We start from the raw sequence: 18,805 nt of genomic DNA, 5'->3' as shown, positions 1-18,805 counted from the left end.
TGGTTTTTTTTACTGACATCCGCTTTTCTTACTTGCCAAAGTGTTAGGCCAAGGTGTTAGGTCTGTCACCATCATAATCAGTGCATCACAAAACAATCAGAGAACTTCGATGCTTCTTTGAACACACCGGCATATGTGGTGTCCACTGACTCTACAAACACCATTTGTAATCACGGGTGCCTCATTCGTGCATCTGTGAGAAACTTACTCGAGCACGTCTGACATCGGCGGACTTTATTTCAACTAAAACTTTACGTAGCAGACTTCAATCCTTAGAGTCGTTGCATTTTCCTGTGTTATATTTCAGTATGAGCTAATCCAAGAAACGGCAACAACAAGTCCTCTATTTATTTCCATCTTAAGAGAAATAAAAGAAACAATATAAGTTAATGTTATCGAAAATAATGCTTCTAGGACAATCTGATTACGCCCTATAAGATGCTTTGCTGTTTTCTCTGTTGACTAACTGCCCTTAAACAGCGGAGGGGTATATTAAGATGCTCTCAGCGATGTAATTAGAGCTTTAGCACTGCCGTATAGCGATGCTTCATGCCCCATTTGACCGCTTTGCAAAGATAGACATAGGTACAATCTGCATGTGCAAGGTGTCCCAGCTAAATGTAGCCAATGCTTTAAAAACTACGGAGTGTGCTAGGAGGCTCAAACCAACTCAGTTGTGTTGAGGATCGAGTGTCCTAGTCTGTGGTATTTTTTTTTTTCCTTTTGCAAGGTCAATTATTTAATTTTAAACTAATTGACTAACTTTTTAAATATTGGCTTCACCAAGAAAGTGCCAATACGAAAGTTGCAGATCACATTTAAAAATGGCTGACTGAAGTGTTTGCAACTAAGTACTATTGATGGAGCTTCTTGTTTTACGTTTAACGAAAGCCCCCGAAATACAAAAGCAACCTCGTGATAGCGCCACTATTTCAGCGCCCCCAGACGACCGATCAGTAAAGGACATTGTTTGCATGCTTTCTTTTTTTCGAGACTCACTCGCGTGCCGTGTCGCGATCGGACGCACACAGCGAGCGGTGGTGATGAGACGTGACATGGCATAAACACATCATTCACTCCACTGGGCAATGAAGCCATAAATCATGAAGCCTCAACACACAAGACACAATAAAAAAGCTCGGGCTTGAGTGAATGTTGACCGCAGGACGGTTAAATCGGGACGGAAAATACAATTGTCATGTTCTTCTGTTCGTTCGCGATCATATCTTACTAGCGAGAGTTCCTGGCGCGTATCTTGCGACCACCGGAAACTCCAAGCCTTTCCCGGACAGCGCTGCAGAGACAAGTGGATTTCGTTTCTTGATCAGTCGTCTGGGAGCGCTGAAATGGTGGGCCTCTTAGATTATCCGTCTCTGACAGTCCCGGACTGTCCGATAAGCTACACACGCAATCCTCATTGGCTGAAAGCACTGCTTCGGGCAGTCCGGGACTGTCAGGGATGGATAATCGAAGAGGCCTAGTGGTGCTATCACGCGCTTGTTATTGTATTTCGAGTGCTTTCTTTAAAGGGAATTACAAGAACTCCATCAACGGTACTTAGTTGCAAACGCTTCAGTCGGCCATTTTTAAATGTGATCTACAACTTTCGTATTGGCACTTTCTTGGTGAAGCGAATATTTAAAAAGTTAGGCAATTCATGTATACTAAGTATTTGACTTTGCCAAACGAGAAAAGTGCCGCAGACTAGGACACGCGATCCTCAATACCACTGAGTTGGTTTGAGCCTCCTAGCACACTCCGTCGTTTTTAAATCATTGGCTACTTTTAGCTGGGACACCCTGTATAAATTACACACTTGTTCTACATGAATACAATAGTTAATTTCCGAATTGATTACACGGCTCTGTGGCTATGTTTAAATGCTCTGTAGTCCTTTCACGCGTGGCGTTCCGACATGCGACACCCATGATAACCGAAGACAGCGGACCATGAGGAAGAATGGCGATTCGTCGCTGCTCTGAAGAGCCCAGTTTCCCAAAAATTTAGACCTGCTGGTACATAAACGTACTGCCCCAAGGCCCTGTCACTTCAAAGGATTTAATTTGCTAATTTGGACTGCAGCCAATGCGTCTGGCGGCGGCTCAGCAGGTTTCGACCAGAGAACTTCTTCTTTCTGGGGTTTTACGTACCAAAACCAGTTCAGATTATGAGGCACGCCATAGGTGGCGGGCTCCGGATTAATTTTGACCACCTGGGGTTTTTTAACGTGCAATACCATGCATGACCAGAGAACTGGACACTAGTTGCTTCTGAAAGACTGAAGCGAGAGCTAGGGAAGCTGAAACCAAGCGTTGCAGAAGAAAACATCCCAAGTTTAGATTGAGGGAAGCCGAGAGTTCGCGTAGGCGAAGAAATGAGGATCCGGAGGCTTGTGAACGTGGCCGGTTGAATTCACCGCGATACTACGCAGAACATCGCGAAGAAATCTTGAGCGCCAGCAAACTAAGTGTGTGGTTTGCCACTACTTTACTAGGCTTTACCCAGCTACGCTGGTCTCTGGTGTTTGCGGTAGCAGAGCCACGCATAATCTTTTTTAAATACCAACTCATATTTCCAAGCAACATCCTAAAGAACACTGTGGTGAAAGTTCAGTAAGATTGAATGTCTGCTGCAGTTCCTGAATTAACCACATATTTTGCAAGCCATTAGCTGGAACGTCGCATAGAAAGAACGGGCTCCTTTTGAGAGCACATTTTCACAAACAATTGAACACAAAACAGTCGTCAGGGGTGCTTCGTGAGCTTTTTATTTGTGTTGTTGGTGTTTTCATAACGTCACAATAAGTACGAAGTGTACGCTGTTTCTTGCTGTTGTCCTATGGCAGCGAACGCAACAGCGAAGTCCCGCTTTGCAACAAAGTAAGTCAGCAGCACAGACTTAAAGCCTCATATTTCCCACCAATGCGATATGAAGGAAAACATCTCGAATTGGAACCGATCGTATGTTGTTCAATTCAGGTTGCAGGGTATGAATTAAGAATCAGGGCACTAATTTTATCTAATCTGCTTTATGCTCAGCCTAGCAGCTCCCCAGTAAACAAATGAAACGCGATGTACGATGTGAGCCGCTGGTTCTGCGAAGTTGTTTAAGTAGAAGCGCGGTAGTGAACTATACCCTAAATAAAATACGTGCTAACTATAGGAAAACGGCAAAGAAAAAAACTTGACTCGAACGTAACTGAACCCACTTTTGCATTAGTGCCCTTTGCGAACTACACATATTGGCTTCGGTTAGCAAATGGCTCTATACGGCAGTACCAGCTATCATGCACCGAGCTTTAAAAAGGGACGGATTCCTCCCACGCGAACAAGACGAAGTGAGCGCATGTTGTCCGGAGTGAGTGCAATTAGAAAACCACCCGTGTTTTTTTTTGTGTTAGTTTTTTTAATCCATGACATGTAATTAGTTAAGTAAACGTAGTTATCAAACGCACCCTCAAGCACGGAATAGCAGTGCCATCAAACAGTATCTGTGGAAGACCAAGCTCTTCATCTGTTACTGGGACTAACAGTGGCGGTACCAGCACGCGTGTTCTTTCTACGACACGTCAACAGACCCCGCTGATTATTGCGCGCTAACCTTTGGGATACGCACTGCTCCGAGAGGCGAGCCTCAGGTGAACCGCTTGCTTTTCCGCAGGGACTGTTTGATGAAACCGCTATACCGTGCGCACGGGCACGTAGTCACATCACAAAACGCCAGTGCAATTTTGTGAGTGAGATTTATGGTTTAAGTGTGAGACACCATTGATTGTCCTGAGGGAAAAGCAAATGGATGAATTCTAGTATTCAAATTGTCATTTCTGGAGAATATTGAAACAAAAAAATTTATAATGATATATAGCGATGATAAATGCATTCGGTACCTTTGTCGTTCCCATCCTCGTCGGTTGCACTGTCGAAAGAGAGTTTCTTTCAAAGATGTCTCCCCCACAGAATCTGGTCTTCGGCGCCGTCATGCGCATTTGAAATCCTACACGCTAACCTCGTTAACACTAAACTTCCGCTTTCCGGCACGGTTGCCCATGCTCTCAGCAGCTATGATTCCGCGGCTCCTACATCAAATCAAATCAAATCAAATTTTATGGAGCCATCGAGCATTAAGAAAGGCAAGGCAAGGCGGCCTAGAACGCGAATGGCGCGGGGGGGGGGGGGGGGGTAGTTCCCAATTAATGCTAATCGCATTGAAAAAGTATTATACGCGGGTTTTTAATGCATTATCATTATTAGGGTACTTCACACATTTTCCGGGTGGGGAGGGGGGAGTTTTATCTATCTTTGTATCTATAGTTTTCCCACCTACCTCACTGGGTAGTCTCTGCGGTTGATTAGGTATATCGCATCGGGCTGCTGTGCTTTCGCGCCGACGTCCCTCACTGTAGATACGGGACTGGGTACGTACCGCTGTTCGAGGAATCTCACTGACGCCGACTTGGCGCAGTGGATATGTGCCACTCGGTCTCTGCTGGTCTCGCAATGAAACTCTTTGATGTCAACTTAGCTTACTGGGTGTGTGCCAGTAGGTGTGTGCTTCTCTTCAATGAACGTCTTTGACGCCAACTTGGGTGAATAAGTAGGTGCCACTGCAAATGCGCCGGTCTACAATCCCCCCAAAAAATCCCTTAAATTTCTCCGATGCTGAGCGGAATCGAACCCACGTCGGAACGATACCTCAAGGACACCAACCCGGCGCATTCGCAGGTTGTGCCACGAATGCACTGGGTATGTGGCGTTCTTCAATGAACCCTCCACCTCTCGCCGATGCACTGAATATGTGCCACTGAGTGTGCGGCAAGCGAAGGAATAATTTTCAGCTTTCGGTGGCTCCGGTGCGCCACACTACTCGTCTCGGAGGTCATACGCAGACTTCGTGGCAGCGACACCAGATGGCGCAGCTGTCCAGAAAGAAGCCCGAGAAAGGAGCTCGGTTGCCGCCTGACGCGTTTCTCTGCGTTCCACGCACCGGCGCGCCATATATGTCGGAGGTCACGCCCAGATAGCGTCGAGTGTTCTTAGGCAAGCTCGATAAAGGAATCCTGCTGCAGTACAACGCCTCGTACATAATTCGTTTCGACGGTGGCAATACATTGTGTCGCTCTATTGATTCAATGCCAAACGCATTACAGCTGACAGTCATCGTGAGATGGGTTCTGCCGAATTCTTTATGGTTTTTATTGTATTAAGTATTTATGGTATTAACAAAACGTATTCGTTAAGCAAAGCTGGATTAAGTTTCCAACTGCTAAGCCAGAAGGGCTAATAAAGGGGTCGAGCGAAATTCATCCTCTAGGAATACTCCTAATTAAAAAAAACTGTTTAAACCCAAACTTATAACAACGATGCCGAAGGAACTCTTCTTCTTTCTGGGGTTTTACCTGCCAAAACCAGTTCTGATTATGGGGCACGCCGTAGTGCAGGGCTCCGGATTAATTTTGACCACCTAACCCCAGGTGGTCAAAATTGTGGTCAAATAACGTGCACTACAACGCAAGCACACGGGTGTTTTTGCATTTCGCCTCCATCGAAATGCGGCCGCCGCGGCCGGGATTCGATCCCGCGATCTCGTGCTCAGCAACGCAACGCCTTAGCTGACTGAGCCACCCGGAACTCTAGAGGTTTGCTTAAAGATCGTACAAGATTTAAACCTCGAGAGGTCTAATTTACCCCACTTTGCGGTACGCTTTTCTTCTTTTTCTTCTTTTCTTAGATGTGGCAGTTTTTCTATTATATATATATATGCGGTAATTCAGCTGTAGTTTGCTGTAGTTCGATTATCATATAGGTCCTGGTAACAATGGCGCCATTTGTAGTTACTAAGTGCGCTCTCAAGTTGAGTGAACCTGAACACAAGTGTCGATTTAGTATATAAGAGTGTAAAAAATAATAAAGGAAATATAAATAGGAATTTAAAGTGTCATACGAAATGCCACGCATATAATATATAGCCATTAAAACGCCGCTAAAGGTAACTGAAGAATAATGCAGACACCATCTTTAATGCATAAATTATAACTTATTTCTCATAGTTCTTTCTTTTTTTTACATTTAAGCGTAGCAGAAGCTATGGGCGGTTTTCATACGCATTACCGAATTTTTGCACACCCTCAGCATCGTCATTTCGCTGGTGCGTTTGAATGAATTTGACCATGAAGAGTAAAAGAAGAAGATAGAAGAAGAAAACGGCAGGCGAGACTGAAGGTACGTTAATTCCCTTTACATGTCCTTGCAAACGTACCTATGTATTCTAGAGAAGTGGCTTCCCACCCTTCACCTGTCACTAAACGTAAACAAAAGAGCAGCCCTTGTCTTTCCGCTTTCCGGACCGATACATTTATCATTAGTATATGATCAGAGAACCATCCCACAGGTAGGGTCGCTTAAGTACCTGGGTATCACATATGATGAAAAACTTAACTGGCGTTCTCACATAGAAAATATTGCAACGAAAGGGAGACGAGCTGTAGGTTTATTACGTAGAATCAGTAACCGGCGTTCTGGTATGCGAAGTGACTCATTAATTATGATCTACCGTATGTATGTAGGACTGATTCTAGAATTTGGCTGTGTTTTGTTTTCCGGAAGTGCAAAATATAAAATAAGACGCCTTCTTCTTTTAGAAAGAGAAGCTCTTCGATTATGCTTAGGTCTGCTTAAATTCGTTGCTAATAGCGTGTTATACCAGGAAGCACGATTACCTTCTCTTCACACGAGATTCCACATGCTCACGGTTCAAACCTACTTAAGGACTTATGAATCTCCTCTTAGACGTACAGAATACATATTTATTAGTGAACCAAATTGATTTTTTGAGAACACGTGGTCCCGGTTTAATACTCCGCAGGTTGTATTTGTGCAGGCACAATTAGCACCTTTAAATGTTCGTATTAGAGAAATCATTCCGTTTGATAGGTTCACATTGTCCCTTAAAATAGAATTTGCGGACATTTTCCCCAATAACGCAAAACTACTGCCACCAACATATTTTAATGCCCTTTTGCAAGACTATTTGGCCCATTTCCCAATAAATGTAATAGCGATTGATGCTTCCTCGTGTGAAGAGAAGGCAGGCGTAGGAATTTACTCACCATCCCTCGATTGGTCTTTTTCACTTCGCCTGCCCGATTACACATCAGTTTTTCAGGCCGAACTTCTGGCAATAGTTCTTGCATTGCGAAAGTTACCGCTAAATGTCACAAAAGTTGTTATCTTCACAGATTCCCTTTCTGTATGCAGCGCGCTTAACGCGTCTACAAATTCGACAGCTTTGAACACGTTTTACACATTAGCTCCACCCCACTTAAGGTTAGTTCATTTAGTATGGGTACCAGGCCACCGAGACATCCAACTTAATGAAATAGCTGATTCTTTAGCACGAGCTTCTTTAAAAGGTCCGGCAATATCTGTGCTGCCGGCAACTGCGCATATCACTGCAGCCAGATATAGACAGCTTTCTTTGAGCGAAGACAAGAAAAGCCTCGCGTTAGCAAAATCTACAGATTTTATACATCTAAATTATTCTTGGAACAGACAGTGGTGTCCTAACCGGCAATTCGAAGTAACCATTACAAGGCTGCGTTGCCGTATTCCACAACTAAATTTTTACTTGCACAGATGTGGTCTGGCGGCATCCCCATTATGCTACCTCTGCAATGAACCAGACACCATCGATCACTTTTTGTTATCGTGTCGGCGCTTTTCTAATCATCGACAACGATGTTTGGAAATCCCACTTCGCAATCTAGAACTGCCTTTAAGCAGTCCAGTTATACTCTCACTTGGAGCCACGGTGTTAGGATATGGCCACGGGAATGTTTTCCGAGCAATTTATAATTTTCTTTGTGACACAAAAAGATTGCCTTATTAATATTTTCCCATCTTTCCATGATTGATTTATTTATTCTTCAATAAATTACAGATTTAGCAAATTCAAAAAGTAATGTCTCAAAATCACAATTATATTAGTGTTAATATTATTATTCAAAATTTACGTCTATCCTTTACTGTATTTAATTAATTATTAAATTCATATTAATACTCCTATCTAGGTAAGGCTGACTAACTTGGCATAGACTACTTAATTCTTTTATTATCGGTTCGTTTCACATTTTCAATTATTTATTTATTTTCCTTTAATTGTTATTACTTATTTATTTCTAAACTAATTTATTTTAAATTTCTATCATAATACAACCCGGTTCGTGGCCTATCCCCCACACTCGGTTGTGCCATTGATTGAGGCATCATCATCATCATCGTCATCATTATCATCATCATCATCATCATCATCAGGTACGTTAATATATTGACTTCCACAGAAACTGGACTCTTTTGCTCGAAGCTTCCAGCTGCATTTTGGCTCGCGTGATTGTTGTCAGCTTAGTACTTCGTAACAAGTAACGTGCCGCTGCAGAGTAAACTTGATTTTCATCAAATAAATGTGTCGAAAAGGCGAAAGGCGACTGGCACCTTGGCTGCAGAATAAAGCCTGCAAGCGGTCGAACCTTGAAAGAGCGCTAAATTGGGCGAGTTGGTGCTCCTTCGTTGTTTTTTTCACCGCACAGCACGAAGACTAGAGGGGACACCGAAGTCCGGTCATTTCTGTGTCTCTTCTAGTTATTTGTCCTTTGCGTTGTAGAAATAACGGTTGAAGATTGTTTCTAGGGTAAAGCCATTTTCTGTCTTATTTAACTATATTTAGCTGCAATAAAAAGAGGAATCGAAGACTGCAGCAGGTTTGTCGAATTCATCGCGGCCACAAGTGTGTCAACAGACGCGTCCGTGCCGCCTTGACGTGATGTTCACTTTGTTCGTCGTTTGCACTATTACGGTGATTAAGCACTGGGTTGTAGCGCGACTCAAAGTAAGGAACAATGTTTACTGCTTCTGACATCAGCGTCTCGCGTATTTTTCAAAAGTAATTATTGTGAACCATTTCAGATGGTTCCTCAGAACCTCCTCAAGAGCAAAAAAAAAAAAAAAAAAAGGTCATACTAAACGTTATCGATTCTGAGTAACACGGACACGGCCCCGTAAAGGGTCTTCTCACGGATTCCGCATGCTGCAGTTTGCATCCCGCTACCGGCAGCCAACCATGCCCCGCAGGCTTCAGTGTTGGACCGCGTGGGTCGCGCTCCTGCTGCCCTTGACACGAGCAGCGCAGCCACCCAACATCGTGATGATTCTCGCTGACGATCTGGTAAGTATCACGTGCGCGGATGCAGTGCACGTCGAGGACACCGATTACCAGCGAGTGTCCATAAGCTTTTAGCCGAACTGGCGCTTAAGCGAATGGGCACCTACAGCGCAGATACGCGGACAAGAAAGATGTGACCGGCCGGTCGCTTTTTTCTTCTCCGCGTATCCGCTTGCACTGTGTTTCTAACACACAGGATTTTACTCCGATGTCACCTTGTCACAAGCACGTATGTACTGCTTTCGCTAGCAAAATCTGGGCCCGTATTCACAGAGTACTTATACGCTAGCATTGCTCGCAAGAGATAATTGTAGTCAATCCAGATGTTGAGCATAATATTAGCGAAGGCAACCGGCCAGTGGCAAAGAACGCTTACGAACGAAAGACTACCAATTCACTCCATGGACAATAGGCGTTTACGTGTAGACGAGCAGCAATTAGGACTAGGTTAAGGTCTGGCTTATATTTGCTTTTCCGTAATTAACATTTCCTTTTTTTGCTCTTTCTGTAGACAGTTCAGTAGAATGCACAAATATTCGTGGAAATTTACTCTGTCCAAACAACGTCCTAGTAGTTATGCATATTATTCCGGTATTATACATATATTATTATACATAATAATATCAATGTATAATATATGCATATCCAAAACCGTAATTTGATAATCATGGGAAGGGAGGGGTGTATATTCACGTATACGTAAATAAACTAAGTTGGTTGTGCTGTTTTGTTACCGGCGAGCGATCTCCAGCAACACACCGCCTCCACACGCTCCTGCGGGAAAATTTCGACCGTGCCACACCAACGCTCGAAATTTTCCTGCGAGAAAGAATAATACTGCACTAGGCTTCTTCATCCTGTATTGAGTGTGTTGAAATAACTGCGCATGAGGGTCCTTAATTACCTGCTTCTGCCCTGACCCAGAACTGGAGGACAGGCTTAATAACGTATGATAAGAAAGATTATAATGTTTCGCAGACAAAACACTACTTCAGCACCACCTTGAGTAAAGGCTCGTAAGGAGCACCATCGTGGTGCCCTAAAAAGCAAGTAATGGTTTCGGTGCCTCCATGAGCTTGAGTTATCGATAGTCTTTGTTAACTGGTGCTCACAGATGCAGTCTAAATAATAGTAAGCAATGCTAAGTAGCTAAGCTTTGCCTGTATAATAGCACTAAATTTAGCCACTAATGAGACCATCTGGAGTACTCGCGCTGGAGAAAGCAGTCTTACAGCTTGATAGTAAGCTGTTTTCCCTGCCTCGATGGGCTTAGGTTATCGATAACTTTTGTTAGCTGGCGTTCGCTGATGCAGTATAAATAATAGTAAGCAAGGCTGTGTAGTTATTTCTTTCTCTGTACACAGCACTAAATTTAGCCATTAATGAGGCCATCTGGAATAATCGCGCTGAGGAATGCAATCTTACAATTTGCTAGTACGCTGTTTTCCCTGCCTCCACGAGCTTAGATTATCGATAGTCATTGTTAACTGGTGTTCACTGATGCAATATAAATAATAGCAGGCGAGGCTCACTAGTTATTTCTTTATTTCTTTACTGGCGCTGCTGTATACAGCACTAAATTTAGCCACTAATGAAACCATCTGGAATAATAGCGCTGAGGATAGCAATCTTATAATTAGATAGTACGCTGTTTAAAACGGTCCTAACCACATATATATTTCGGTCGTCTTATCCACTTTAATGCACACGCGAAAAATGTTTAAGGAAAATCAACAAAAGAGAGCGCCTGGACGGCTTCTAGCTAGTTATTAGTGCTATGTGCGCAAGAAAATTTCCTTTTCATTCCTTTGAGATAACATATCTAACGATAGATCTTGTAAAATTCAGTTTACAGCAATAACAGTGACAATACTTCACGACACCATTGCGGTATTAGACTTTTCGCTACCTTCGAGATGCGTCTCTGGTGGCAGGAATAGCAGCGATAGATGTATGATAGTATAGATATCTTTATTCACAAACCGTGTCACAATTTCACTGACTGCTTGTTTCAATCAGGTGGCCCAAGTGGCTCTTCGGGACCATGGTAAATGCTCGCACACCATCCCCTACACAGAGCTCTAATCATGGAGAAAGTGCTTTGAAACTCCTTAGCGGATGCAATGATCATAGTGGCACTGCGCACGCGTTGTATATCAGCGATTAAAACAAACACTTATTAAACTAACTAGCAAAAATTATCTCCCACAAGGGATTCCCGAGACGGGCTGCCCTTATACCAGGTGCTCTTTCATACAATCTATGTATCATACCCAACTAGAGGCCGTGCTGATATTTCCACAACAGTTAGCTATCGCGATGGTGACTTCGGTTTAAAATAGCAAAGTACGTAAGAAGAATATATCGAACTATCAGCTGTCATCGGTGGTCCCAGTATTTTCCAAAATCTTAGAAAGCATAATTACCAGGTCGGTCTGCTTTTTTTCATGCGCACACTATATTAAAAAGTTGTCGCAGTTTCACCTGAAAGGCGAAGCATCTATTGCGATAGCAAATTTGTGGAGAGCTATACGGAGTAATGATAGTAGCTTTATCAGCTGTATAAGCTTGGACATGCAGCAGCACCGGCCACACGCAGAACTTGTCGACGCCGTCGGCGTTTTGCCCGCGTTCGCACAAAATGCGTGCGGCGTTGGTGAATGTTGCCGGAGCCTCTGATATAAATAGGCACTTGGTGCCGCAGCTAAACGTCGCCTCCCTTCCCTCCGCCTCCCCCCCCCCCCCCCCCCACGGCCTTTGGTGCGTCGGAAGAAGGTGCGTTTGCTCTACATATATGGTGATTGTAAAGGCAACGCCGCGTTGGTGAAGGAGGAAAGAGACGCCTACTTCTGCAGCCCTTAAGGTGGCACGGCGCAGAACGCGCGTTTGTTCACCGCCGTGGGTTCGCTCCCCGTGAAAGCGCGCGTCCCTCGCGCCCTTTCACTCGCACATACAGCGTTCGGCGGCGCGCGGCGACGATTTCATCTCCATTGACGTCATACGGAACCTCACGGCGACGGCGACGACAACGGCAGAAATCTGTTTTGGAGTGTCCATATAATTGCTATCGCAATAAAAGGAAGTTCATATTGATTTGACTCGATTCAGCATGCCATATTAACAGTGGAGCTGTTGTAGGTTGAGGCTGCGCCGTCCGTCCATCCGTCCGCCGGTGTCACGCAGTTCACGGGACAAGGAGAGGATGAGAGCCGCGCCGGGGGAGGGCAGGTCACGTGACCAGTGGAGGAGGAAAGGCGCGCTGGGGGGAGGCGACCAATGAGATGGTGCGCGCTGGGGGGAGGAGGCGACCAATGAGAGGGCGCGCTGGGCGCGAGGAGGAGAAGCCATGGGTGTAAGAGAACGTGTTTCTGTGCAGCGCGCCCTTTCGGATAACGCAGAACCTGCAAAGCTGCTCCCGACGCCGTCCGCGTTTCCCCGCGTTCGCACCGAACGCAAGCGGTGTCCGTGACTGCAGAGTCCAGACGATGCCTCTGGCGGCGGCTCGGTAGGTTTCGACCAGAGAACTGGACACTCGTCGAGTAGCGTCGGAAGTCGCTGCCTCTACTCGCCTCGCAACGTTTCAATATAATATAAGGTCGTGTCCTAGATCTGTGTTTACTTATGTTTACGCAATTGCATCACGTGCAACACATGCACATGTAGCACTCGGTGTAACTAACAGCTTCACTGCTCGACCTTCTTCGCGGAGTGGAAGGGAGGTATGATTTTTTCTAAGCAAGCTACATTAGTACGGTGTGGGCGCTACTACTGCGGATCTCGTTAACGCTTTAAATGGCAAGAAAGACGGCAAGAATGTTTTTATTGCTTTCTTTTTCTTTATATTGCTCAAGTACATACCGAAGGGCATAGTAAATGGTTCCTCTAAAAACTAGGCGAGATGCAGTCAGTCAAAAATATTGTTGGTCAGCTGGTTAAAGGTATATGTATGGTGCAAAACAGGTGTTTGGTACAAGCTTTCATAAGGTCAATATGTTTCCGTGAGAAGCGATTTTATAAAGATAACAAAATAAAAGGTTGCTTAAACAAAGGATAACATTTTCGCATCGGCGAGAAAATGACCACCACTTGCGCTAAGAAGAAACTCGGTTCACGTTCGCAAATTTCGCCTCGCACCTGTTGCATACGGCGCGTGGTCGCGACACTATCGCTCTTGGGCTATACACGGTACATCACGCTGACGCTGTCGGCGATGACGACGAAGATGGCGGAAATTCGCCTGGTGTGTCCAATAATTGTTTCTTTGTGAGGCTCGCGATGTTTCCGGGTAGACCACACTCGGTCCGTCGAAGTGCAGCCTCGGGTTCTCACAATCCTTACACAAATCCTTACATTCCTATAAATTGGCTGTCGTCGAACGGCTGCCTTCCAAAACTGTATGCTCGCTACCATGATTAACCAGCGTTGCCTATTCCTGCTTGTCCTTCTAGGTCGACCAATCATTTTGTGGATACGGGACTACAGCCTAAATTCACGAAGGTTTTCGTTTGTTAGAATACTTTGTCATTTACCACTGGCTATTTGAGGCGTTTTACTGCGCGAACGCCTTCGCGAACACGGGCCCATATTCGTTGCCCGCTACAGCGATTCCCTCGCGTGTTGCACGTGTACTCACCAGACAAAGCTGTCCGGCAGATGGACAAAACACTGCAGGCTCCCTCAATAAATGAAGGAAACTGAGAACTAGACGTGTCGCCTGTCTGGAACAAAGCAAGAAAATGCGGAACCAAATTAGCGTGATTATAGCTTCTCCGCTGCACTGGCGTCTAACACAGCGATCCGCATTTCCGCCATGCGTGTGTACAACCTTGGCCTTTGTTCGGGCGTGGCTGTTCCCGCCACGGCTCGGCGGCGCAGGGTTGGCACGACGTGAGTTACCACGGCTCGGACCAGATCCCGACGCCCAACATCGACGTGCTCGCCATGGATGGCGTTGTGCTGGCCAATAACTACGTCCAGCCCCTCTGCACTCCTTCTCGGGCGGCGCTGCTCACAGGCTACTACCCCATACACACCGGTGAGACCGTTAGAGCCTCGACGAATAGATTATCTCTAACAGTGTGGTTTAGGAAGAGCCTCTGCTACATCACTGTACCTGTTTTGTTCAACCATGTTTACGTCTACACTTGAACTATACTCTCCACGATGAAAATATGTATAGGCTGCGCCCTTATTGTATACGTAAGGTATGTATATCCTACACTTACAGCATATTACGGGGCGATCAGTGAAGATTTCTTTGCCTCTTCCTTCGACTTTTCCACTGCTGCTGTCTTGCACGCCCCGTCGGGAGGTGGTTAAGAGCGTGCAGTTACATGGCAGGAGTGTGGCAGAGATGAAAGGTGATGCTAGAAAGTCGTTTGGACCTTTCCATCGACGGTCGTCACAATGCCTTCTGGAGTTCCCTGTGCGTCGGCACAATATCACCTGGACAGCTGTAATTATCCGCGACCCCCCCCCCCCCCCTCTCCAAAAAAAAAAAGCATTTCAGAAACTGCAGTGCAACAACCCAGACTGAATGCTGGGAGAGGAGGCAGAGAACTGGTAGAACCGACACAGCCACGAAACGAGTGAATCATGGTCTTCGCTCGCAGTTCCCATACATGTTGGGAAGGGCGAGATCGATAAAAGGTGACTTGAGAGGGTGAGGAAAGGCTACTACTAGAGACGTCAGTGGTTACGGACCAAATGGATAAATTTAAGTTCAAGGGACGGTGCCGTCCATTTCTGCTATTTCTGAAAAAAAAATCCCAGTTTCGCCCGAAAGGCGAAGCATCGATTACGATGGCAAATTAGTGGACAGCTATACAAAGTCGGCCGTATAAACTTGTGAACATAGGCACACTAACTAAATTAACAAGCATGGTGTCACGCGCACACAAGCAAACATGAACGCATCGCACTGGATGACCGCGGAAACTCGCTGTCAAAACACTTGGTTGATGGTAAATTTTACCTTGCGTAACATTTACTAGTAAGTAAGCGCCGCAGTAGCAGCGAGGGAATCTACCTTTGTGCTGCCGCTCGCATCAACGCGAACTAAGCCGCGAAAACACAGCGCAGGGCGGACTCTGTCCCCGCCGCTGATAGCTTTCAAGATACCGGCCCATGCAGGCGCGCGCGGCGTAGAACACCCCCCCTCCGTGACCTCCCCCCGGAGCCTTGCGGCCCCGGCGGGCGCGCGAGGCCGCTCGGACCGCCCGGAGTAGAACGCCCCCCCCCCCCCCCCCCCCCCCCCCCCCCCCCTCACTCCGGAGCGTTGCGCGCGACTGGAAAACAGCGCGCTTCCTTCGCGCTTCCCCCTTGCGCGCGCGAGATTGAGCCGCGACAGCCGGCTCACCCCCGCACGCTTTCGCTCGCACGTATACAGCCTACGGCGCGCGGCGACGATATTATCTCCCTTGGACTTTATACGGAACCTCACGGCGACGGCCACGGCAGAAATGCACCTGCTGTGTCCATATAATTCCTATCGCAATGTAATAAACACCATGCAAATTTGTCAAGCGGACAACTGACTCACGGCATGCAGACGCAAAGCCGCATTCACACGGCACACGATGCGATCTGCCGTGTGAGGTAATGACAATGCTAACCTTCTCGGAGGTTATGAATAATGGCGCACAACAACGCCTCAAGCAAACACTTCTCGCTGTGTGTCCTTCTTACTGCGCAGTAGTAGCCGCATAATTCAATTAAAGTTGAACACTTCAGCCACGATGCCATGTGCCGTGTGAGACAACGACAATGCTGACCTTCTCAAAGATTCTGAGCAATAGAGCACAACAATGTCTCAAGCAAACACGTCTCTCTGTGTGTTCCGTGTATTACGCAAACAGCAGATGGGCACGCAAGGTAGCATTTACCATCAACTAACCACTCTCGTATTGTGCTAAACTCTGAATAAAAACATTCACCTTCAACGTCACCGCTAATTATCGTGACTCAAAGCAAACAGCACCAAAAGTTTCACTTACGCCGATTCACATAGTGCTGTGGGATCCGCAAATTTCTTTAAAGTTTTACGGAACATTTTAAGGCGAGAGCATTAATTGGCTCATTGTGTGACCCCCCGCCGCCTTCAGAAATTACGTCATTTTCATCTATCTAAAAAGAAAAGTGGCCACGGTGAGCATTCAACCCTCTGTCCTACCGCCACTGTCACCGCTCCGTAGCCGAGCGCGCTAACTACTGCACCACCGTTGCATTATATATATATATATATATATATATATATATATATATATATATATATATATATACGTGAAGCTTTGCAGGGCGGGCGATTCACTAGATGGCAGAACGAGCGGCTGCAGAGTAGGGAGCCCACATGCAACACTGTTGCATTTAGGCTCCCTACTGCGTAGCTAAAGCCCCTGAGCCGCTCGCAATGCCTTTCGTGTTGTCGGGAGCCCACAGACACTGTCGCAGGCGCCCATTATCGACGAATAAGATGCAACGCGCTTCAGATACCCGTCGGACGACGACTACGACATCCTCCCAGGGTATGAGTTGGAGTTTGCCTGCGACCCCGATGAAAAGTACTGCTCGGAAAAGTACTGCCATCGCTCGGCAAAGTGGTGTCATCGTGCTGAAAAGTGGTGTCACGGAGAAAGAACACTCAACGCAATGTGCGTGAAACACCACTTTAATGAGAGCTCCGCGAACAAAACTCAGCATATCACTCAACGACACACTCAGCGACAAATAATGCTCTCGTATTTGCGCATCGTAAGAACTGGTGAAGTGCCTACATAATTTCTATTTTAATCGCCTGTTGCAAATAACACAATTCTAGTTCTTGAGCTGGATTATTCATAAAGGCGGACATTACTCGCACGAAACATCGAAACACATATTCAACTAACTAAAAAAGTGCACTAAATACTTTCTTAATTCTGAATATTCTGAATTCTGAATATATATATATATATATATATATATATATATATATATATATATATATATATATATATTCATGCCAAGTGGATACGCGTGGCAAGCTCACCGGCAACAGTTTGTAAATTGCAATATGTTCTTTGCAATTGTTATTTTTTCAACTATATATACAAGGGAAGAGGACACGTGTACGGAAAGTGTTGTTTACTAAGCGCCCTAAATACTGTCTTATTGCTTAATAAATTACTTTACGGCACATATTGCAATTTATCGCCGATGAGCAACGCGTGTATATATATATATATATATATATATATATATATATATATATATATATAGTGAAGAGCACACGTGCTCGAAACGTGTTTGCTAAAGCTCCGGAAATGCTCTCTTAATTAAGCCTTAATAAATTACTTCAGGGCACATTATTGCAATTTACAAATTGTCGCCCGTGAGTTTGCACCGCATATTCACATGGAATGAATATATATATATATATATATATATATATATATATATATATATATATATATATATATATATATATATATATATATATATCATCTTAGGACTTGATTTTCTCTCTGCACATTCGGCTCTTATTGACTGCTCTGCAGCCTGCCTTACCTGATGCCGTTGAGCCTTCTGTTCCTGAGCCGAGTCGGCTGTGTTCCGCCGATTACATTCGCCTACCACATCCAGCCGTGACTTACATCGACGTTTCTCCTGATCTCCCTGTGGACGATGGCGATTACATCGTGTCGCCCAACGCTACCACCGTCCTGGCAGAATGCCATGTTCTGAACATGGCAGAATGCCATGTTCCCGCACTCGGTCATCAGTATAAAGGTCAATGCCAGATTTCTCCCTATTGTGAATTTTGGACTATGCCCTCAAGTGATACCACAGGGTATCACACACCTCTCACACCTCTTGCAACCCTAGCTTCAGCCTGCGACTATCATGTTTCCGTCATAACTGATCCTGCACCACCTCCTACCGCTATTGATTCGGACCGTACGATGTTAGATAACATAACGAAGATTGTCCCCGTTGACCTTCCGGCCGAACACGTGGACGCGCTTCGTTAACTGCTCATGTCTTAACAGGACATTTTTTATCTCAATGACCGACCACTGGGCCAAACAACAGTTGTCAAGCATCGGATTCACACCGGCAATGCCAAACCCATACACCAACGTCCCTATCGTGTCTCCTCCGCTGAGCGCCAAGTTATACAGAAGGAAGTTGACAAAAAGCTTGCCCGTTATATCATCGAACCTTCCTCGAACCCATGGGCATCTACTGTCGTGCTCGTTAGAAAGAAGGACGACAGCAGGCGCTTCTGTATCGACTACCGGAATCTTAACCAAGTAACAAAAACGGACGTGTACCCCTTACCTCGGATAGATGACGCCCTTGACTGTCTCAGTAGTTCCCAGTATTTTGCGTCTATAGACCTTCGTTCCGGGTATTGGCATATTGCAGTTGACGACATGGATCGTGAAAAGACGGCGTTTATTACACCTGATGAGATCTAACAGTTTAAAGTGATGCCATTCGGGCTATGCAATGCTCCCGCTACATTCGAACGAATGATGGACGCCTTCCTTCACGGCTTAAATAGGTCAATATGCTTGTGCTACCTCGATGTCATTGTCTTTTCGCCGACTTT

At 45.5% G+C, this 18,805-nt stretch overlaps 1 protein-coding gene across 1 annotated transcript in view; it reads left to right on the top strand.

The window, feature by feature from the left end:
- The first annotated feature begins 9,046 nt into the window (after positions 1-9,046).
- Positions 9,047-18,805, top strand: part of LOC119440750 (arylsulfatase B-like) — a 46,962-nt gene continuing 37,203 nt past the window's right edge. Inside the window, exons 1-2 of the mRNA XM_049663042.1 lie at positions 9,047-9,216; positions 14,089-14,248. Coding sequence (XP_049518999.1) covers positions 9,076-9,216; positions 14,089-14,248 — 301 coding nt within the window. The 5' untranslated portion in view covers positions 9,047-9,075. The remainder of the gene's footprint in view (positions 9,217-14,088; positions 14,249-18,805) is intronic.

Source organism: Dermacentor silvarum, chromosome 2 (assembly GCF_013339745.2).
Source record: "Dermacentor silvarum isolate Dsil-2018 chromosome 2, BIME_Dsil_1.4, whole genome shotgun sequence".
NCBI lineage: Eukaryota > Metazoa > Arthropoda > Arachnida > Ixodida > Ixodidae > Dermacentor > Dermacentor silvarum.
The sequence above is the reverse complement of the archived record's forward strand: the minus strand, read 5'-3'. Positions and strand labels throughout refer to the sequence as shown.